At 38.4% G+C, this 19,670-nt stretch overlaps 1 protein-coding gene across 1 annotated transcript in view; it reads left to right on the top strand.

Moving 5' to 3' along the window:
• Window positions 1–470: 470 nt before the first annotated feature.
• tmem63a (transmembrane protein 63A) overlaps window positions 471–19,670 on the top strand; it is a 31,958-nt gene continuing 12,758 nt past the window's right edge. Inside the window, exons 1-12 of the mRNA XM_017724024.2 lie at window positions 471–617; window positions 2,982–3,148; window positions 4,794–4,873; window positions 6,249–6,324; window positions 6,416–6,453; window positions 6,638–6,780; window positions 13,968–14,019; window positions 17,053–17,161; window positions 17,282–17,352; window positions 17,748–17,828; window positions 18,464–18,590; window positions 18,774–18,904. Of these exons, the coding sequence (XP_017579513.1) occupies window positions 2,990–3,148; window positions 4,794–4,873; window positions 6,249–6,324; window positions 6,416–6,453; window positions 6,638–6,780; window positions 13,968–14,019; window positions 17,053–17,161; window positions 17,282–17,352; window positions 17,748–17,828; window positions 18,464–18,590; window positions 18,774–18,904 (1,067 nt within the window). The 5' untranslated portion in view covers window positions 471–617; window positions 2,982–2,989. The remainder of the gene's footprint in view (window positions 618–2,981; window positions 3,149–4,793; window positions 4,874–6,248; window positions 6,325–6,415; window positions 6,454–6,637; window positions 6,781–13,967; window positions 14,020–17,052; window positions 17,162–17,281; window positions 17,353–17,747; window positions 17,829–18,463; window positions 18,591–18,773; window positions 18,905–19,670) is intronic.

Genomic DNA, 19,670 nt, shown 5'->3' with positions numbered 1-19,670 from the left:
CTTCACTCTGTATTCAGCAAAATTGAATTCTCAGAATTGGGATTAGAAACCTCTGGCCTACAGTATCACTTTAGAAGCAAGAGAACCACGAAAATGCCTTTCAAATTCTATGTCAAAGTGAAAAGTCAAAAGTTTATTTATGTAGTGCTTTTTACAACAGGCGTTACACTGTGAAGTCAATGAAAACGTATTTGTTTACATGTTGTTCACAGAAAATGAGCCTAGGCCACGACGTGTGAGGTTGAAATGATAATGAATCGCATTATTTTTCTCTTGGTGAACATTGAAAACGGGTCCCACAGACCCGAACTCCACACAAGGATGAACGCATTTGAAACATTTTAAACTAGCTCGTGTGCTGCGCCCACAGGTTCATCTGTAAAACAGTCAGTAACTGAACTTTGGTGGTCGTTAGGAAAACTGTGAAACAGCGGCTCCGTGTGGAACAGCGCTGGTGACGTCAGCACGAAGCACGTTTCAGCACGTGAGCGGAGATTAGCGTCTCTCCGCACGGACGCGGATGTGCGGCTTTACTGTCAGGTTGAAGTCACAGCAAAGAAAACGGCTCTTTGCGTCTCAGGAGCGACTTCAGGAGTTCAGACTCGCAGCGAGCTGAGGTAGCTAATGTTTTCGTTTTGTGACTACGTTTCCAGGCTGGGCGCAACACGTCAGGACGTTTACATTCATGTTTACTTGTTTCTTTCACACCGTAGCTGCTAAAATCAGCTCGTCAGCTGGAGACTTTTAAGGTTTTACAGCTCGACACACGGCACTGACCGTTGGTCGGTTTTGTGGTTCGCTGATTTCAGGGCTTGTTTTAAGTGTTGAGCGCTCTTTGTGCACCAACGGTTATCTTCTTTTTCCGCTTCTAGCTGCACCAGCTGTTAGTCAAGTTTCCCCGCAGCTCGTAGTTGCATTTTGTGCTATGAAGGGCTGATTGCTTAAACAGTGTGTAGCAACACCGCGTTACAGCAGTATCAGTACTTCATTCCTCTGATGTTGAGAGTGAGCGGTTGTGAAGTGGACATGAAGAAAGGGGGGAAGCATTTTGTTTATGTGGTGATTTGTTGGTGTGTCATATGGAAAAATGCTGGTTTTATGTTGAACTGTGCAGGTTAAACTGAAGATGAGGCTCAGAGCTTACTAAATTGTGATGAGGCACGCTCAGAATCATGTTTGATTCGGGAAACAGCTTCGCTGAAGAAAGAAGAACCGCAGAGCTGTTTCTGTTTCTGCTTCAGGCTAGTTAGGATATGAGCTGTTACACTGTCTAGCCATTTTTTTTTTTATCAAGATAGAAATGTAAATTCACTTCTGTGTGGTTATGGATTTGCGCTAGACACGCCCTGGAGGTTTGTTTTTACGACAAAAGTTTAGGTCCGTCTCACTACTGCAGTTCTTTTGTCTGCAATAATATGACAGGAAAAAGCTACATAAACAACGGTAGGTGTTGACCGTGCGTAGTCATTTTTGTTATTACTGCATTTGGTCCCAGTGTCTGATCAGACATCGGTCTGTAGGACTATAAGTTTCAGTTAAAAGAAAATAAAACCCTTCCTCTGCCATCCCTTTGCCTCCCAAGTTCGTATACTGGCATGCTTGAGCAGCATAAACCAACCTCAAGTAAAAGTGTGGTCTTTTCAATGAAACCGTGACCCCAGTAGATAAGAAGCCTATCGAAAGAAGTCTAGTAAAAGAAAGTAAAACAAACAGACATAAAAAAAACTTAAGGAGGAGTATCAAAACCAAAAGTCCTCAAATATCTTCTAGAACTGAGGAGAACATCTTAGTCTGTAGTGTAATAACTTTAGTTTGCTAACCTCTGTTCTTCTCTGTAATGATATTTTGTTCTAAATTGAAACTCTAAAGCTTCAAAGTGAGATGTGTGAGCAACATTAAAGCTGTCCAGAATGGAACGGAATGGAAAAAAGAGGCTATAAATATGTGCTGCGGCCTTTGCAAGTGAAACCGCACCAATCACACTTTTGGCACCATGTTTGAATTTCACTAAATCCTTTTTGGCTCTACAAGAAATATGAATTCCACTTTCTAAAATGGTGTTCTTGCAGTTCCAGACTTTGAAATGAACAAAATGTCATTGTGAGTACTGCTCAAAAGTCTGTGTGTATATATGATTCTCAGCCCTTGTCCTGGGGGAGCAATTTTGTGCTTTTGTTGTTCAAGTACAGTTGCTTAGACTTATGAAGGGTGGTGGGGTGAGTTTGTGGATTTAGCTTTGCTTATGAGCACATTGTTCAAAGGGAAAAGGATTTAACATGTATTAGAATCTAGGTTGTATTGTCAGAAACTATGGTGAGTTAAGGCAAATTTGTCATTTAGAGCCTTTGTTTATGATATTCGGAAAACTGTAATTTATTTTTTAATCACATTGTTATTGGTGCCAAGATTGAATTCTTTTACATAAGAAGTATTGTTTAAAGGTCTTCTCTTGTACCACAAGATTCTAACATACTCTGAATAATGCAGTATAATGCAGATCATTAACAGCATCAGTACCAAGACATTAAAACATATCCTGTATAATTAATTGTATTAAAAAAACCTTTCTATATGCTTTCTATATTTTCACTTTTAAACAAATATGTATTTACTTTTGGTGTATTGTTCATTATTTTATTACTTCTAATTTTTAGTACCCAGTAATACCTTGATACTTGACAAGAGTTTTGGAGCAGGTTTTTTGTAGAAAGTTCTTTTGTGGGATTATTAAAATGGTTTTAGAACATAGCCTGGTGTGTTCTCTTACCTGTGTCCCATGACCGATAACTTATCATAAGAATGTTCACGGACTACGGACCAAGAACAGAGAGTTTCATGTGGTGTTTTTGAGTTACCCCTGTAGTTTAAATGAATCCCTCCTTTAATGATGAGATTAAGTGATGTACCTTTAGTGTGTTGCCTAAGATCCACTGTTGTCTCATTAAATACAATTCATTTTGACCCTTTTTTTCTCTTTTCAGAAGTACAGATGGCCTCAGATTTGTGGGGACGCTTCCCTCTGCTGGGGGATAACAATACTGTGCAAGCAGGCAACAGCTGCTTCAGTGCCACCCAGAGCACTGTGCTGAAGGGAGTAAGATTTGGAGGAGTGCCTATAGTTCTGTTGCTCAACTTTGTTGTCTTCCTAGTGAGTGTTGTGTCTGTTTTAAAGAGAGAAAAAGCCAAAAAAAAAATAGTAGGCCTTTGCTAGAAGATTTAACCAGTTTTCCTGTTTTTACATTCCTGAGTTTTCTGACTGACTGCACTCAGCCAGTGCACCACAGCACAGTAGATACATTATCTTTCGGACTACTAAAAAGGATCAATACATTTAATATAAATGATTTGTTTACAAAAATGCTATGGGACAATACAAAATTCGCTTAAACTGTGACTTAAAACTTAAATATAACATAGTCCATCCTCATAGAGAATCAAAAACTATTATATTAGTTAAAGATTTACAAGTTGTACAGTTTATATTTTAGGTTTTATTTTTCCCCTCAAAATGTTAAATTCAACAAATGAATAGATGTTGAGCCATGCATTTAAGTTTGTTCTCTGTAGAAGGTGTGTTTACTCATTTCGCTTAGAAAATCAGCAAAACATCTAATTTGACAAGTGGTGTTCAGGCTTTTGCATAGTTTAAAGTGCATTTTCTTTTCGAACAACTGTACCTGCATAATAGGAAATAGCCAACCCACACTAAAAGCAAACATAGTATGTGTGCTGGTAGTGGAAAACAAACAAACAAAAACCCTAAATCACCCAGAAGTTGTATTTAGCCATTTTGCTGTGTCAGCAGATTGTGTGGAAGATTGTGCAGCAGCCCTATTACTTTTTACAGCGCTGAGAAAGGTTGTGGTTAGAATTTACTTTATATTTACATTGATAACTTATATAATGACACAAATTTGTCTTTCACTTTACTGCCAATTGGCAGTAATTGTGTTTATAACATTTAATTAATGTGGAAATTTTTTACACATTTGAATAAGTAAACTTGATGCATTTCTTTTTCAGAAAGGTTAAAAGGCCTGTTAGCTAAAACAGTTGACAGCTAGATATGTTTTATTTTATATTCATCAGAACTAACAAGGTTTAACAAGCATTTTGGGTGAAGTCTTGTCTGCCAGGCAGTTGGCTAACGACTCACTCTGGACCACATTTACAGCATCCACTGAAGGAGTGAGTCATCTTGAGGCCAGATTTGAATAGTTAATGGAACATTTACAGTAAATATACATTTCCATTTGGCAAAATATTGTATGTCACGTACTGTGTGTTATATATAGTGTGGACACATTTTTCATTTCCATTTCCCTTTGTGTAGGTTTTTAGGACCGTCAGTCTAGGCTGGGCTTCCCAAACGTATCTTAGTACAAAATTGGTTCTGAAATGGTGGCGCGTCATCACACTTAACACCCTCTTTACCTTGTTCAGTGAAATTTACTAACACAGTATAATCAGTCTCTGTGCAGCTCAGGGGCATTCCACTCAGGGTTTGGTCAGGATCTCAGTTTAGAAACTATTGGAACACTGTCAGTTTTAAACCAGGAGTTTGGTAGGTGGAGACAAGTTTGTCTCTTTAAAGGTCATTTTCCCAGACCCACATTAATCCTAAGCGTGAACTAAAAAGAGTTTGTGGTAGTGATTCATTATTGGCATTTCCATTTAGTTTAAGACATTATCCATGAAAAGGGCCTTAAGAGTCATTTTGGAAGTATTACAACTTTCTCAGTGAGTATTTGCAGAGCACATTTGATATAATTACTGTCTTTACCCATTCACAGGTGTTGCTGCTAGTCTTCACTTGCATCAGAAAGAAGTTATGGGATTACGGAAGACTGGCATTAGTCGCAGAGACTGAAGGGTGTGTAAGAACATTTCAATAAGCCTATAATTATCATGGATTTATGGAGTGTAACACAATCAGTATGTTGTTTCTTTTAGAAAAGATAGCTACTCATAAATGCAATATGTCCTAGGAGATTAAATTTAATAAAGTTAACTAAGGGTCTTGGGGATCGCTGAAGGCTTAAAAATGTAACTGTAAATGTAAATGTAACTAATATATATATATATATATATATATATATATATATATATATAGACAGTACAATGAAAACAAAAAGGTTTATATCTAAAAAATTTACTGTATAGTTCAGAAACAAAATGTGCTGCTGCAATTGTAGCCTAAGGATCAGGGTTTTAATGCAGTATTGAAAAATCAGAGAAAAAAAATTTAATTTAAATGAAAAATGAAATTTAAATTTAACTCAGTGTTGGGTGGAGGGGTTATGCTACATGCTCACCTGTCCTACAATTGTTGGGCTTTTTCTCTGAACCCACTTATATGTTTATGATTTTTGTGGTTGTTAGAAGGCTGATGTGGGGAGTCTATATAAACAGTAGAGATGTATTAAGAATACTAAAATGACAATAGTAATCATAGGTCTGAAGAATCAATACATTATTAACACATAAAAGTTTAGAAATCTAATCTAAAATTATATTAAACCTGAAATTACAGTTGTATGCCATGTGTTTGAATTATGTTGATTTATTAAGTGAAAATAAGTGCACATTTTATACAGAGAAAATACTTTTTGATTATTATTACTTAGAAAATCAACAAAGCATGTCGTTTGACCAATGTTCAAACTTATTCATACAAATGTACATAGACATTCTTCCTTGACCTTATAGACTTATATCTCCTTGTATCTACACTCATTGTCCATTTTATCAGCTCCATTTAACATACAGGTACATGTAGTAGTTCTCCAATTACAGGCTGTAGTCCATCTGTTTCCCTGCATAGGTTTTTAGCCCCCTTTCTCCCTGTTCTTCAATGATCAGGACCCCCATAGGACCACCACAAGAGCAGGTATTATTTGTGTTGAACCAGCAACCTTCTGATCACAGGGCCCTAACCTCCAGCCCACGACTGCCCTCGGTTTTGTGTTGTTTTTTGTTTTTTTTTCTTGTAAGACAAATTAGTTTGTATACTGTCAAGCAGCAGTGCTGATATTTGTAAACCAAAATCAGATAAACCTAAAATTAGGAAGTTTATAAGGTATCAATTTAAAAGTTGAATAAAAAAGAAAATAAGAATAAACAAATAAAGATGTAAATCTATTGTAAAAACTGTGACTATGCCAGTTTTTGGAAGAATGTTGGAGTAGTTTTGATTGTGTGTATAATAAGGTTTAAATATTAAAATAATTATGTTTTGGTAACTGCAGGTTTAATGAAATTTCTAGACGTCGCTATGGTAGAATGACATCCTTTATGTCAATTGAAGAGCCTGAATATGAAAGGGTGAGTTTGAGGGTCTTCATATTTATCATCATCATCTTCATCGTCATCACTGTCATCAGATTGTGAGTGATGTCCTATTTCTTTTGCTTAGGGATTCTGTTCTTGGCTCACCTTTATCATCAGAATGGAGTGAGTTTTTTCACATAGTACTTTTTGTTGGTGTCATCAACAAAACATGTTTGCATCATTAGTGAGTTCATGCTGATCATTTTCATTTGCCATAATTATTACCAGGTCAGGGACACAAATTCATCTTTGTGTGTGTGTGTGTGTGTGTGTGTGTGTGTGTGTGTGTGTGTGTGTGTATTTTCAGTGAGACAATAGTGAGAGAGAGGTGTGGAATGGATGCTGTGTACTATCTGTCCTTTCAGCGTCACCTTATCATTTTGCTGCTCATCGTCTGTGTACTGTCTGTCTCTGTCATCCTTCCGGTCAATCTCTCTGGAGACCTGCTAGGTGTGTAACACTCTCCTTTTTCACACACACATTTGTTTTGAAATAATGTTATAATGTTTAAGCCATATATGGTGTTTATGCAAAAGTTTTGGCACCCTGGTCAGATGACAGTTTGTTTATGATTTTGTTTTGTTTTTTTAATAGAGTTTCAATTGATTCATTAACAGGCTATTAGCGGTGCTCTGTAGACAAACCTAACAGTAAAACTGCTGCACTAAAAGATTAAATAGATAATAGATAAAATAGTAATGGATTAAAAAGTACATTAAGATAACACAATTGTTATTATAGTTCTTTTTTTTTACCAGAGAAAATACTTACATTTGTGGATTTCTTTGGTCACTTGTGCGGACATCTTGCTGTTTTTTCTCTTTTTTTTTCTGTGCCCCTGAAAAACCTCCATTTGGAGGGCCATGTAGCCCTAACACATCACCCTACCAGCCTATCTCAACAAAAATCTGGACACCCTACCCTAGTTGGTAGGGGCAAGGGGTGAAATGTGATTGGGCCCAAGTGCTGATGGCATTTTACCACTAAGCTTTGGTTTGGATAGATTTGGCTACTAAGTGAGGAGAGAAAGGGTGAATTGTCTTACAGCATGGAGTCTGTCTATTTAATGGAGAGGCATTTCTATATTAGTATTATCAAATAAATGTCCAGGAGCTGCAAGGTGAATATAAAATGCTTGGTAGATCTCTCTCTGATCTGTATTCTGTTTATCATTCATTTCTGTATGGGTTGGAATAGGAATTTGTTTTGTTTTTGAGCAACTTGACCGTCTTTCAGAATTTGAAGGAGCTTGAAGCTGAATTTGTAAATATCTAAAGGTTAAATTCTTCTTTAGCTTTTCTGATGTTGGATGTACATTTATTCCTTAGCTGCCCAAAGGTAAACCATTGATTTCCTTTACCATTTCTGCTTGCGAGGGCCCATGCTTTATTACTTTATTTAGCAAGGATGATATTTCAGACTTGAACCAGGGATTTGATCTATCTTGGATTCTAATGTTTTTATGCTTGTTTGCCACCAACAGGGAAGTTTTGCTTAAATTGTCTAACGCTAAATCAATATCTGAGATTTCAGAAGTGTAATGGATGTCACGGAGTGCCAGGTCATTTAAGAAGTCTTGGTCACTAAAATTTCTTTCTGCGATCCAAGAACCTGACTTTATTGTGCTTTACGTTCTAAAAGATTTGATATGGCAGTGGTCACTAAAACTAGGGTCAAATACAGCTGTAGAGGTAATTTTGTCAGATCTGTTGGATAAAATTAAATCTATGTTGACTTGGTGGGGTCATGCAAGTTTGGTCTTGTTGGTTCTGTAATTAGTTGTGTTAGAGAGAGATTTCCACACTTTTCCTTCAAGTGCTTTAGTTAATCAGATGCATTAGTTAATTCATATTAAACCACCTAGGATCAGCATTTCTGAGTTGAGAAAAGAGAAATTTTCTCTGAATAATAAATTAAGAGTTTTTACTTGAATAATATATTTAATATACATAACCTTTCCACCATCCCTTGCTATCCTTGTGTACAGAGTGGGCCATTTATATGGATACACCCAAATAAAATGGGAATGGTTGGTGATATTAACTTCCTGTTTGTGGCACATTAGTATATGGGATGGGGAAAACTTTTCAAGATGGGTGGTGACCATGGTGGCCATTTTGAAGTCAGCCATTTTGGATCCAACTGGGAAGAGGGTCATGTGACACATCAAACTTATTGAGAATGTCACAAGAAAAACAATGGTGTGCTTGTTTTTAATGTAACTTTATTCTTTCATGAGTTATTTACAAGTTTCTGACAACTTATAAAATGTGTTCAAAGAGCTGCCCATTGTGTTGCATTGTCAATGCAACCCTCCAAGCACACCATTGTTTTTCTTGTGAAATTTAGATGTAGAAATGTAGATTAAAACCAGGTAGGGTTAGACACAGATTTTTTAACTAGATTTCAGGCAGAACTATAATCTGGATTGGCTTGTGATATCAACATGTTCAAATTGTCATGCTGAAGAAGGTTGCTGCTGAAGAATTGTCAATATGAAGAAGCTAGTGGCTACAGGGATAGATAAGTACTCATTTGTTGTTTCAGGTAGTCATTTCAGGTTAAGAACAGAGCATATATGGATTTAAGAAGTGAAATTACGTTCCTCCAGGAACATCATGGTGCAACAAGGAACAAAAAGTACAAAGTGCGAATGTGCAGACATTGTGTGCAAACAAAAAATTAAACTAGAAACAATAAATACGATAAACAGACATTAGAACAGTGCAGCACTGACACAGCACTCAATCTGGACATGAGCTCGTGGAATAAGGTGCAGAGATATTTAACATGCTGTGATCTGTGAGTCACGCAGTCAGATGACATACATAAACATAGCAGTTACAAGTAGAAAAAAACCTGAGTAAAACAGTGAAAACACGGTGTAGTTGCAATCTTCAAGATGGTGCAAGTAGAGCATCAAAAGAGTTGTGTGTGTGGAGTATATGTGTGAGAGGGGGGGTGGGGTTTAGCTCAGTCCTTGTTGGTTTAAGAACCTGATTGCTTGAGGAATAAAGCTGTTGCAGAGTCTGGCAGTGGTGGCACGGATGCTCCGGTACTTTCTGCCAGACGGCAGCAGTGAAAAAAGTCTGTGTGAGGGATGAATGGGGTCGTCCACAATGCTAGTGGCTATCCAGATACATCGTGTGGTGTAGATGTCTATGATGGAGGGGAGAGAGATCCCGATGATCTTCTCAGTTGTCCTCACTATACGCTGTAGGGTCTTGCGGTCTGAGGCAGTCCAATTCCCAAGGCGATGATGCAGCTGCTCAGGATGCTCTCCACAGTCTGCCTGTAGAACATGGTGAGGATGGGAGGGGGGAGATGAGCCTTCTTCAGTCTCTCCAGGCAGTAGAGGTGCTGCTGGGCTCTCTTGGCTATGGAGTTGGTGTTGAGGGACCAGGTGAGGTTATCTGTGATGTGGACACTGAGGAACTTGGTGCTCCTGATGATTTCCACAGCAGAGCCAGTGGGGGGTGGTCACCTTGCACTCTTCGGAAGACAACAACCATCTCCTTAATTTTGTCTACATTCAGAGACAACCCAGTCCGTTAGCTGCTGCACCTCCTCTCTGTATGCTGACTCGTCGTTCTTGCTGATCAGACCCACCACAGTCATGTCATCAGCAAACTTGATGTGATTTGAGCTGTACTTTGCTGTACAGTCGTGAGTCAGTAGAGTGAACAGCACTGGACTGAGCGCACAGCCCTGAGGGGCACTGGTGCTCAGTGTGGTGGCGCTGGAGATGTTATTTCCTGTTGATCCAGTTACAGAGGTGTTCAGGCCCAGCAGGCTCAGTTTTCCAATCAACTGCTGAGGGATGATGGTGTTGAACGCTGAACTGAAGTCTATGAACAGCATTTTGACGTAGGTGTCCTTATTGTCCTGGTAGGTGAGAGCCAGGTGGAGTGTGGTGGAGATGGCGTCGTCGGTTGAGCGGTTGGGGCGATATGCAAATTGCAGTGGGTCCAGTGAAGGAGGAAGCTGGTCTTTTAATGTGCCTCATGACAAGCCTCTCGAAGCACTTCATGATGATGTGAGTGAGTACAATGGGATGGTAGTCATTGAGGCAGGATGACTGGAGACTTCTTTGGCACAGGGATGATGATGGTGGACTTGAAGCACGTTGGAACAACTGGAGTGCTCAGAGAAATGTTGAATATGTCCGTGAGAACATCAGCCAGCTGTTCAGTGCATTCTCTGAGCACTCTGCCCAGTATGCTGTCGGATTCTGGTGCTTTTTGTGGGTTGACTCTGTGTAGATTCTCCGCACATTAGCAGTGGACAGACACAGTACCTGTTCACTTGGAGGAGGTGTGGTTTTCCTCACCGTTGTGCCGTTCTGTGCCTCAAACCGAGCATAGAAGTTGTTAAGCATGTTTGGAAGGGAGGCATCACTGTCACAAGCAGGTGGAGGTGACTTGTAGTTGATGGTGGCCTGGATGCCCTGCCATATGTGCCGTGTGTCAGCGGTGTTTTGAAAATGATCATGGATTTTCTTTGAGTAGGCACGATTAGCCTCTTTGATGGCCCGGGAGAGCTTGGCTCTTGCCATCCTGAGGCTTGCTTTGTCCCTTGACTTGAAAGCCTTGTTGCGGGTTCTCAGCAGCACGCACACCTCTGCAGTCATCCATGGTTTCTGGTTGGGTGAGTTGTGATGGGTTTGGAGACAGTAACATCATCAATGCACTTGCTGATGTAGCCAGTCACTGATTCTGTGTGCTCCTCCAGGTTGATGGAGTCACCAGTAGTTGCAGCTGCTCTGAACATCTCCCAGTCAGTGTGCTCAAGACCGTCCTGAAGAGCAGAGATAGCTCCTGGCAGCCAGGTTCTCACTTGCTTCTGGTCTGGTTTGGCACATCTGATGAGCGGTCTGTATGCTGGAATGAGCATCACAGAGATGTGGTCGGAGTAGCCATAGTGGGGGCGGGGCTCGGCCCTGTACGCTCCAGGGATGTTTGTGTAAACAAGATCCAGCACATTATCCCCCCGGTTTGCAAAGTCCACATACTGATGATATTTGGGAAGTACTGACTTCAGATTGGCATGGTTGAAATCACCGGCAACAATAAACAGTCCGTCTGGGTTTGTGTTCTGGAGGTCGCTGATGGCGATGTACCGCTCGTTCAGTGCGGTGTTGGCATTAACACTGGGAGCTATATACACCGCTTTTATTTAAAGCGAATTTGGCTCTCTAGGCAAATAAAATGGCCTGGCTCTGACAATCGCAAACTCCACCAGCAGTGAGCAGTGACTGGAGACTAGCGCCATGTTTTTACACACAGTCCCCCCACCTCGAGTCTTACCACACAGCTCAGCGTCTCTGTCCGCACAGAAGCACAACAGGCCGTCGAGCTGAACTGCTGAGTCTGGAGTGGAGCTCGTCCTCCACATCTCCATAAAACCAAAAACACAGCAGTCTCTGAACTCACGCTGGGTAGCCCGCTGAATCCGGAGGTAGTCCAGTTTATTCTCTGAGGAACAAACGTTAGAGAGAAGGAGCAATGGAACGGCTGGTCGTGTGGGGTTAGCCATTAGCCTAGCGCACACGGCAGCTCGCTTGCTTTGCTTTTGCCTCCTCGTGCATCGCTTCCGGTCAGCAGGCTCATGCAGCGCCAGGGACCATAGCAGGCCTAGTTAGCGCAGCTCTTCCTGCAGTTCGCTTGGAAGCAGAAATTGTGGCTGATTTCTCAGCTGTAGCAGGCTCTGGCAATGGTAGATGCTGGTGCTGGTTGAAACAGTCATGATATCTAGTTTTGGTTGGGTTACACGACAGACAGTAAACAAAATTAGCAAAAAAGCACCATTTTGCTATTCCCGAAGTGGCCGCTGCAGCTACTCGCCACGCCGCCGGAAGTAGTCCTGCAGTAGTCCTGCATACTGTAAGTAGTTCTGCATTCAGGGGAAAAACATTTCAGGATAAATGACCTTTTGACATTTATTTCTTCTTTTTCTCCTTTTTAATTTTGATATTTAAAATGGAAATAGACACATTTTGGTGATGTAAAGCTAAGTATACTTTCCATCATTCTTATCAGCCCAAATGTTCAGTAAGGAAGCTAAACAAATCATGTTATTTGAGGGGATGTTCAAACTTTTGCACATGACTGTATATGCTCCATATACTGTGTATATATTGTATACAGAACCGTGCATAAATCTGATATGTAAAAATGTATGTAAAGCTACTTATGGGACGGTATGTTATTATAGTTTGAATAACACTAACAAATGCAAATGAATAAATAAACCAAGTCAGGGAACATAATTATGCCATAATCCTTTATATAAGTTGTACTGACTCCACACACCTAGTCACGTCTCCAGGCTTTTTAATTTATAGTTTTAAATCAAAAGTACAAATATGTACTTTTTACCTGGGACTAACTTATTTAAGGTACACAGTTGGACCTTCAAACCATCGCTGTACCTTTTGTACATTTACACTGTTTATACCTTGATAGTGAAAAATTTACCTGCATGGAACCTTCATTTCTAACAGTGTAGGACGGGACAGATTATCTTTTTCATGTACTACTGTCGGGACATAGTGACAGTTTTTTCTATATAGTTTTCTATACAGTTATTTCTATATAGGTTAAATACTGCAATTTTAACTACTTACAACCCTCTCCTTCCATTCAGCTTCAGCTAATCAATGCTGTATTAAATTAAATTAGTGGTGGATCTCATATTTTTTAATATCTACTTTTTTATTGCAACACCAAGAAATTACTTTCAAAGTAACAGGTTACTGATTACATTTTACGTTTTACATTTAACTGATTACCCCTCTTCCACCCCTCTCCGCACCCACCGGTTTCCCCTCCTCCACCCAACAGAATTGTAATAGCTATGCAGATAGAGCATTGCTATTTTGATAAATTCCATCGCTTTTGTTTTCTAATGTGATAAAAACTGTGTAATCTTTTTAGAATAGTGGAGCTAAAACTCCATCTAGTTACCATATTTTTGATGTAAATGATACAATATCTGTTGTAATGTCAAAAACCAAACACTAGCTGCCCCCCTCTAACACCAAAAAATTAGAAAGGCAAAGCTGAACTCAGATGATCATATCAAAGAGCCAAAAAACCCTTGCCCTTATCCATTTCATAAAAAATAATATTCCCATCTCAGTATAGTGTAACACAGTCAGTGTGAGGAATTCCTTAGAGGAATATTTTTTGAGTAAAGCCAGAGTTCAACAGCACTGCTTTGTGGATAAAATATTTAGGATACACAGCACTTCTTAGTCACTGGACCTGTTAGCTAACCACTAGGCAAAGAAATGGAAAGAACAAAAATTCTTGCTAAAATTACAAATGGGGTCCGAAATAAACACATCAAAGTGGTTTACACAATTTTGGAATTAAGAATCAATTACAAGTAATTATTTGCAGTTACAGATATAACAAATACAATTTACAGTGACTGAATGATGAATATGTTCATGAAATCATTCTAAGACTAATCATAACCTATTTAAAGGATAAAATTTGATTGGGTTCAACACATGTAAATGTGTGAGTGATGTAGTGCAATTATTAAGACAGGTCAGTATGTGTGCCTGTTCTTTAGGTGTTTGCATTAAACAATGACAGTAATGGATGTCCTATGATTATGCGATGTTACAGAGAATGATCCTTATAGCTTTGGCAGAACGACCATTGTAAATCTTCAACAGAGGTAAGTACACTGCAAATGCACGTGTGTGGGGTATGCACACATGTTTAACAGTATTTAATATTTTCTAATATGAAACTGCATACTACTGAGAAGCAGTAATGTTGAAATGTTAAAGAGCTTCCTGTGGTTGACTGATCAGCAGCAGGAAATGTATATAAAACATTTGCAGAACCGTGTTGTCATTAGAGCATCATTGCTTTTCCGTTGTTTGAATAGAGAAAGATGCGTTTTTTTTTCCTGTGAAGCTATTGAGCCAGTTAGCAAGCCCCAGTTTCTCAATATGAACCACTTCCTTGGTTAAACCTTCCAATACATTAAATAATGCAATTCTAAACAATAGAAGAGGTACTACATTAACAACGGTTAGCTAATATTAAGTAAACAAACTACATGAGTTCATGTTTTTTTATTAAGTGTTGGCATTTAACTAACATATTTGTTAATATTAAAAACACATGAGCTGCTATGTTATTGATGGTTAGCTAATATTAGATAAACAAATAAGATGCATTCATTTTTTTTTCCTTTTAATTATATTACTTTTCACTGTACAACAGATATGTCAAATGGATTTAACAAATACTTATTGATCTTTAGTAAAGTTTAATAGGTAGTACTGATGTATTACTGAGATAATTTGATTTCACATAAAATGCATGATGTCTTGTTAATCATTCCTGCCTATATAATAATTATTTAGTATAAATTGTTTGAATTAAGTAGTAGAACTAAATATCTCTCTATAAGGCCAAGTGGTACCATGTGTAATTACAAATAAATGGTAGTTCCTACAGTTCTGTTCTGTTCCAGTTCTGAATGAAGCAATATCTCTATAAAGATATTGCTTTAAAAGGAATAAAAGCCAGGCTCTGGCTGGGCCATTCCAAAACTTGATCTTCTTCTGGCAAAGCCATTCTTTTGTTGATTTGGGAATATGCTTTGGGTAGTTGCCGTGCTTAAACGTGAAAGTCCTCTTCCATCTTCAGCTTCTAGGGCAAAGGCCTGAGGGTTTTGTGTCAGAACTGACTCATATTTAAGACTGTTCATAATTCCCTCCACGTTGACTAAAGCCCCAGTTCCAGCGGCAGAAAAACAGCCCTAAAGCATGATGCAGGATCCACCATACTTCACTGTGGGTATGGTGTTCTGTTGGTGATGCGTAGTGTTGGCTTTGCGCCAAACATTTTGGAATTATGGCCGAAATTTCAACCTTTGTCTCATCAGACCATAACACGTTTTCCCCACATACTTTGGGCAGACTTAGTGTAGGTTTTGGCAAAACATAGCTGGGCTTGGATGGGTTTCTTTCTTAGAAAAGGCTTCCATCTTGCCACCCTACCCCACAGCCCAGACATATGCAGAGTACAGGAGATTGTTGTCTCATGCACTACACAACCAGTGCTTGCCAGAATTTCCTGCAGCTCCTTTAATGCTCCTGTAGGCTTATTGGCAGCCTCCCAGACCAATTATCTTCTTGTCTTTTCATCAGTGTTTGAGGGACGTCCAGTTCTTGGTAATATCAGTGTTGTGCCAAATTTAATCCCCTTCTTGATGACGTCTTAACAGTGTTCCATGGTATGTCTTATGCCTTGGAATTTTTTTGTATCTATCTCCTGACTGATACCTTTAAACAATCAGACCCCTGTGTTGTAAGCCCTTTACAGACCATGGCTTTTGCTGTGAAAGGCAACTAAGAAAATGTCAAGAAAATCCTACTAGAACAGCTGAATAGCAGCTGAACAGCTGTGTGTAGACTTTTTATATCCACTGTATGATTGAAACTGAAATTACGGAGCATTATCCAGAATGTCCCGCTTCATTTATGAAACAAGTGGTTTGGCTGCAACTCATACTGCCAATGAAAATAGCAGCTTGGATTCCAGAGAAAACCATTGTCTGCTTAAATACAATTGGATTAAATAAAATCAGATCGGAGTAGACCGGTTTTATGAGGCAGAGCACTCTTCTATTTACCATAATGATTTCAGTGAAACAGAGTCTGCAGTGCATGTGCTCAAACAGAGACTGAACGCCAAAACAACCTCAAAGAAGAAATGAAAATAGTTTCAGAAGACTTCAGGTTGTCATTACATGTGAAAGATGAATGATCACCTTTTTCGCTATAGGCTAGTCTTTGTCTATACACTACAAAAGTGCCAATGGTTGGAATGTTTAGGCCCATAACTACTGTATTATTTCAAAGTACTGTGTAATTGGAAAATGCTATTAGTTTTCAAATTCCAAAAAGCATTTGGACAGTAATACTTTGGCGCTCACACTGTCATAGAGACAGTGACAGCAGTGAGGCATTTGAGTGTTATATCGAAGCAATGCTCACCTTGGAATCTAAATATTGAGGATCATATGTTAAATTAGGGTTGTATGGATAAGATCGTTGACCTATATGTTATGACTAGCATGCTAGAATTTGAAAAGTGGTTGTAAAGAAGCCATAATACAAAGAAAGCATAATGTATTGAATTGTATTTAAAGTGACAGAGCACATAGGTACATCATACAGGGCACTTTAATAGCTAAATTGAAAAAGGATAACTGCGATTCAAAAGTGTGGAATTACTGTTATGTAAAAATGCAAGCAATGTTTCTGCAGATACATGAACCATGATGATTAATATGATGCTAGTACTAAAAACTTCATAGGTTTTAAATGATTAGTAATAAACTTTAAATAAGTAATTTAAGAAAAAAAAAAAAATTTAAGATGTATACAGAATAATGAACTTCTGAAGTAATAATGAAGTCTTTAATAACTGAAAAAGTAATATAAATAATGTAAATAGTTAATTATAGTTAACTATATATATATATAGCTATAGCTATATATATAGCTCCCAAACATTAAAATATGAAATATACCTTCTGGTATCTAGTATTCTATATCAGTATACACGGTCAGTGTAACAATTATTAAAATAACAGATGATTTTAAACTTTGTAATGGTCATTTATATACATGTGTATTTTTTTAAAAAACGTGTTTCTGGTTTTTCTGTTTCTATTATTGGTTTTTAGGGATAAATTGCTTTGGCTGCACACAGTTTTTGCAGTTCTGTACCTCATCCTCACAGTGGTGCTGCTGAGGCGTCACACCTCCCTGATGAAGGGCACAAAGAGAGAGACTGTGAGTCCACATAGCTTCTAAGAATACACCCTTCTCGCTCTCTGTCTCTCTCTCTGTCTCCCCCTCTCCTGCCCATTGTTTTTGGTTAGTGATGCAATTTCTGTTTTCTTTTTCCCCCAGACCCAAAAAACCCTGTTTGTATGCTCTATGCCCCTGACAACCACAGAAGACAGATTAAGGACACATTTTACGTAAGCTAAGAGACTTTTTAGTCTTTTTAGTTTTAGTCTTTCTAACTTTTTAGTCAGTGAATAGTTTTACAACACAGGCAACTTCCCATTATTTTCCAATTGCTTTAAATACCATACCTCTTTATTATATTATATTATATTATATTATATATTTTTTTTTTTGGCATATCTGCATGTTTTTGAGATTCTAAATGCATAAGAGCAGAGCTGCATTGGGGAATATTGCAAGGGTATCTCATGTACCCTCAGTGATGTCACATGTAAAAGTTTTCACTCGCCCATAATAAGTTTGATTAATGTTTTGGCTTTTATTGATGAAAGTGTTTTTGAATATTTCCTAGTTTTATTGTAAATGCACTGTGATTTAATTGCCTTGTAATCTGTTGTATGCACAGAGAGGCCTACCCCACCTGTCAATTGGTGGATGTTCGCCTGTGCTATGATGTGACCAAGTTGATGTACTTAATAACAGAAAGGTAAAAGTAACTCTGTTTTTTCATGGCATCATCTCTTTCAGATATAAATGGGCCTTATTCGCTAAAAAATTTCCCGTGTTTTTGAGAAAAATCCTATGAAAAGAGTAGGTCAAATTCATAACATGCTCTTAAATCGTAAATTGTTTGCACCTTTGTGCCTTTGAATGTGCATTAAACAAATCTTAAAAACAAATCTCAAATAAGAAACTGAGTGAATGTCTGAGTTTTTGTAAAAACTGCATAAGTGGGTTTTAAGAAGTAATTTCCAACATTTTTACTTCAGAATCATGTTATTGCTTTGACAAAAAAAAAAAAAAAAACGCTATGAGAAAATTAGCTATGTAGGACTGTTAACTTATATACTGGAGTATCAGTGCTGAAGATTATATAGTCTTTTGCAATTATCTCAGTTTGTTCCTCTTTTCAAGCACAGAGGAATTATTTCTGTCATCAGATCCTTAGACCAGTGACTTTTTTGTAACTGTCACAATTTTATAAGGCATCTCAAAATATTAGCTGGATAAAACTTAGAGCAATCTTTCTCAGCCCTTGCATCTCAACAGAGCAGATCAATGACAGTGATTGAGAGATGATTGAGTGATTGAGTTTTTACTGTTGTTGATGGTGTTAAACAGTAAGCGAGCGGAAAAGAACCTGGAGTATTACCGCAAAGGTCTAGAACGCCAGGGGCACAGAGAAGTCATCAATCCACGATCATGTGGACACATCTGCGGCTGCTGCACCTGCCGAGGATGTGAAGGGGTAATGTGGAATAAACCATTAGCCGTATTATTATGATGTTTTAAAATTATAGTAGATGGTTAATAGTTACGAGAACTATTTGTCATAATTAGCTATTTTTAAGAGATGACTAAAGGCTCAAACTGGCATGGACACGTTTGTTTGTTTGCTTGTTTGTTTGTTTGCGTGTGTGTGTGTGTACAGGTTGATGCTGTAGAATACTATAGTTCTCAGGTTACTAAACTTGATGAAGCCCTGAAAAAGCATAAAGAGACAGAGCCACGTGCACTGGGAATGGCTTTTGTGACATTCCAGACTGCATCCATGGCAGCGCTGTGAGTATTCACTGCATTCTCTGCCACGCTAGGCATATTCAGGCTATATTTGTAAAGCATCACACATGTAAATATAAAGCTGTCCTCATAGTGTAGTAGAGTATCTGAATTACTCAACGTTTACAGACAATGGCCTTTATTCATTAAAGTTACACAGAAACGAATAGAGACAAACTACTCTGATTTATGAAACTGCTGTACAACATTGAAATGAGCAGCTATGGAAACTCATTTGATAAATTAGCTTCAGGTTCTTGGAAACAAGTACCCACACACTAGTATCTTATTTACATATCCTTTACAAATTATGTGACCAGGTTTTCCATCAGATGCATATAATTTATTTAAAACATGCCAACAGTCATCTCTTCTAATTAGTGAATTCAGCTGCTTTAACATGCATCCATTGCTGGTGCAGGTGTTCAATTGTGGACACACAGTTTGTGTGATAGAACAGCATTGCTAATAAGAATTGACAGTCAGGAGCAGCCGCACATCGGCCTAAAGTTACCATGCTCTGTTCAGTCATCTACTAGAGTGGTATAAGCTCCTCCCGATTGGCCTGTGGAGCAGTGGAACTGTGCTATCTGGGACTGTGTTCATTGGGATGAGTTAGAATGATGTTTGTGATCCACACTTAATCATCCAACATCAATACCTAACCTCACTTATACATGGCTGAATGCAGTCAAATCCTCACAGCATTGTTTCACTGTTTTTTATGTGAAGCCTTTTCAGATGAGCAGAATCTGTTACTGCAGCAAAA

The sequence above is a fragment of the Pygocentrus nattereri genome, chromosome 1 (genome assembly GCF_015220715.1).
Source record: "Pygocentrus nattereri isolate fPygNat1 chromosome 1, fPygNat1.pri, whole genome shotgun sequence".
In the NCBI taxonomy this organism is placed as follows: Eukaryota; Metazoa; Chordata; class Actinopteri; order Characiformes; family Serrasalmidae; genus Pygocentrus; species Pygocentrus nattereri.
The sequence above is the reverse complement of the archived record's forward strand: the minus strand, read 5'-3'. Positions and strand labels throughout refer to the sequence as shown.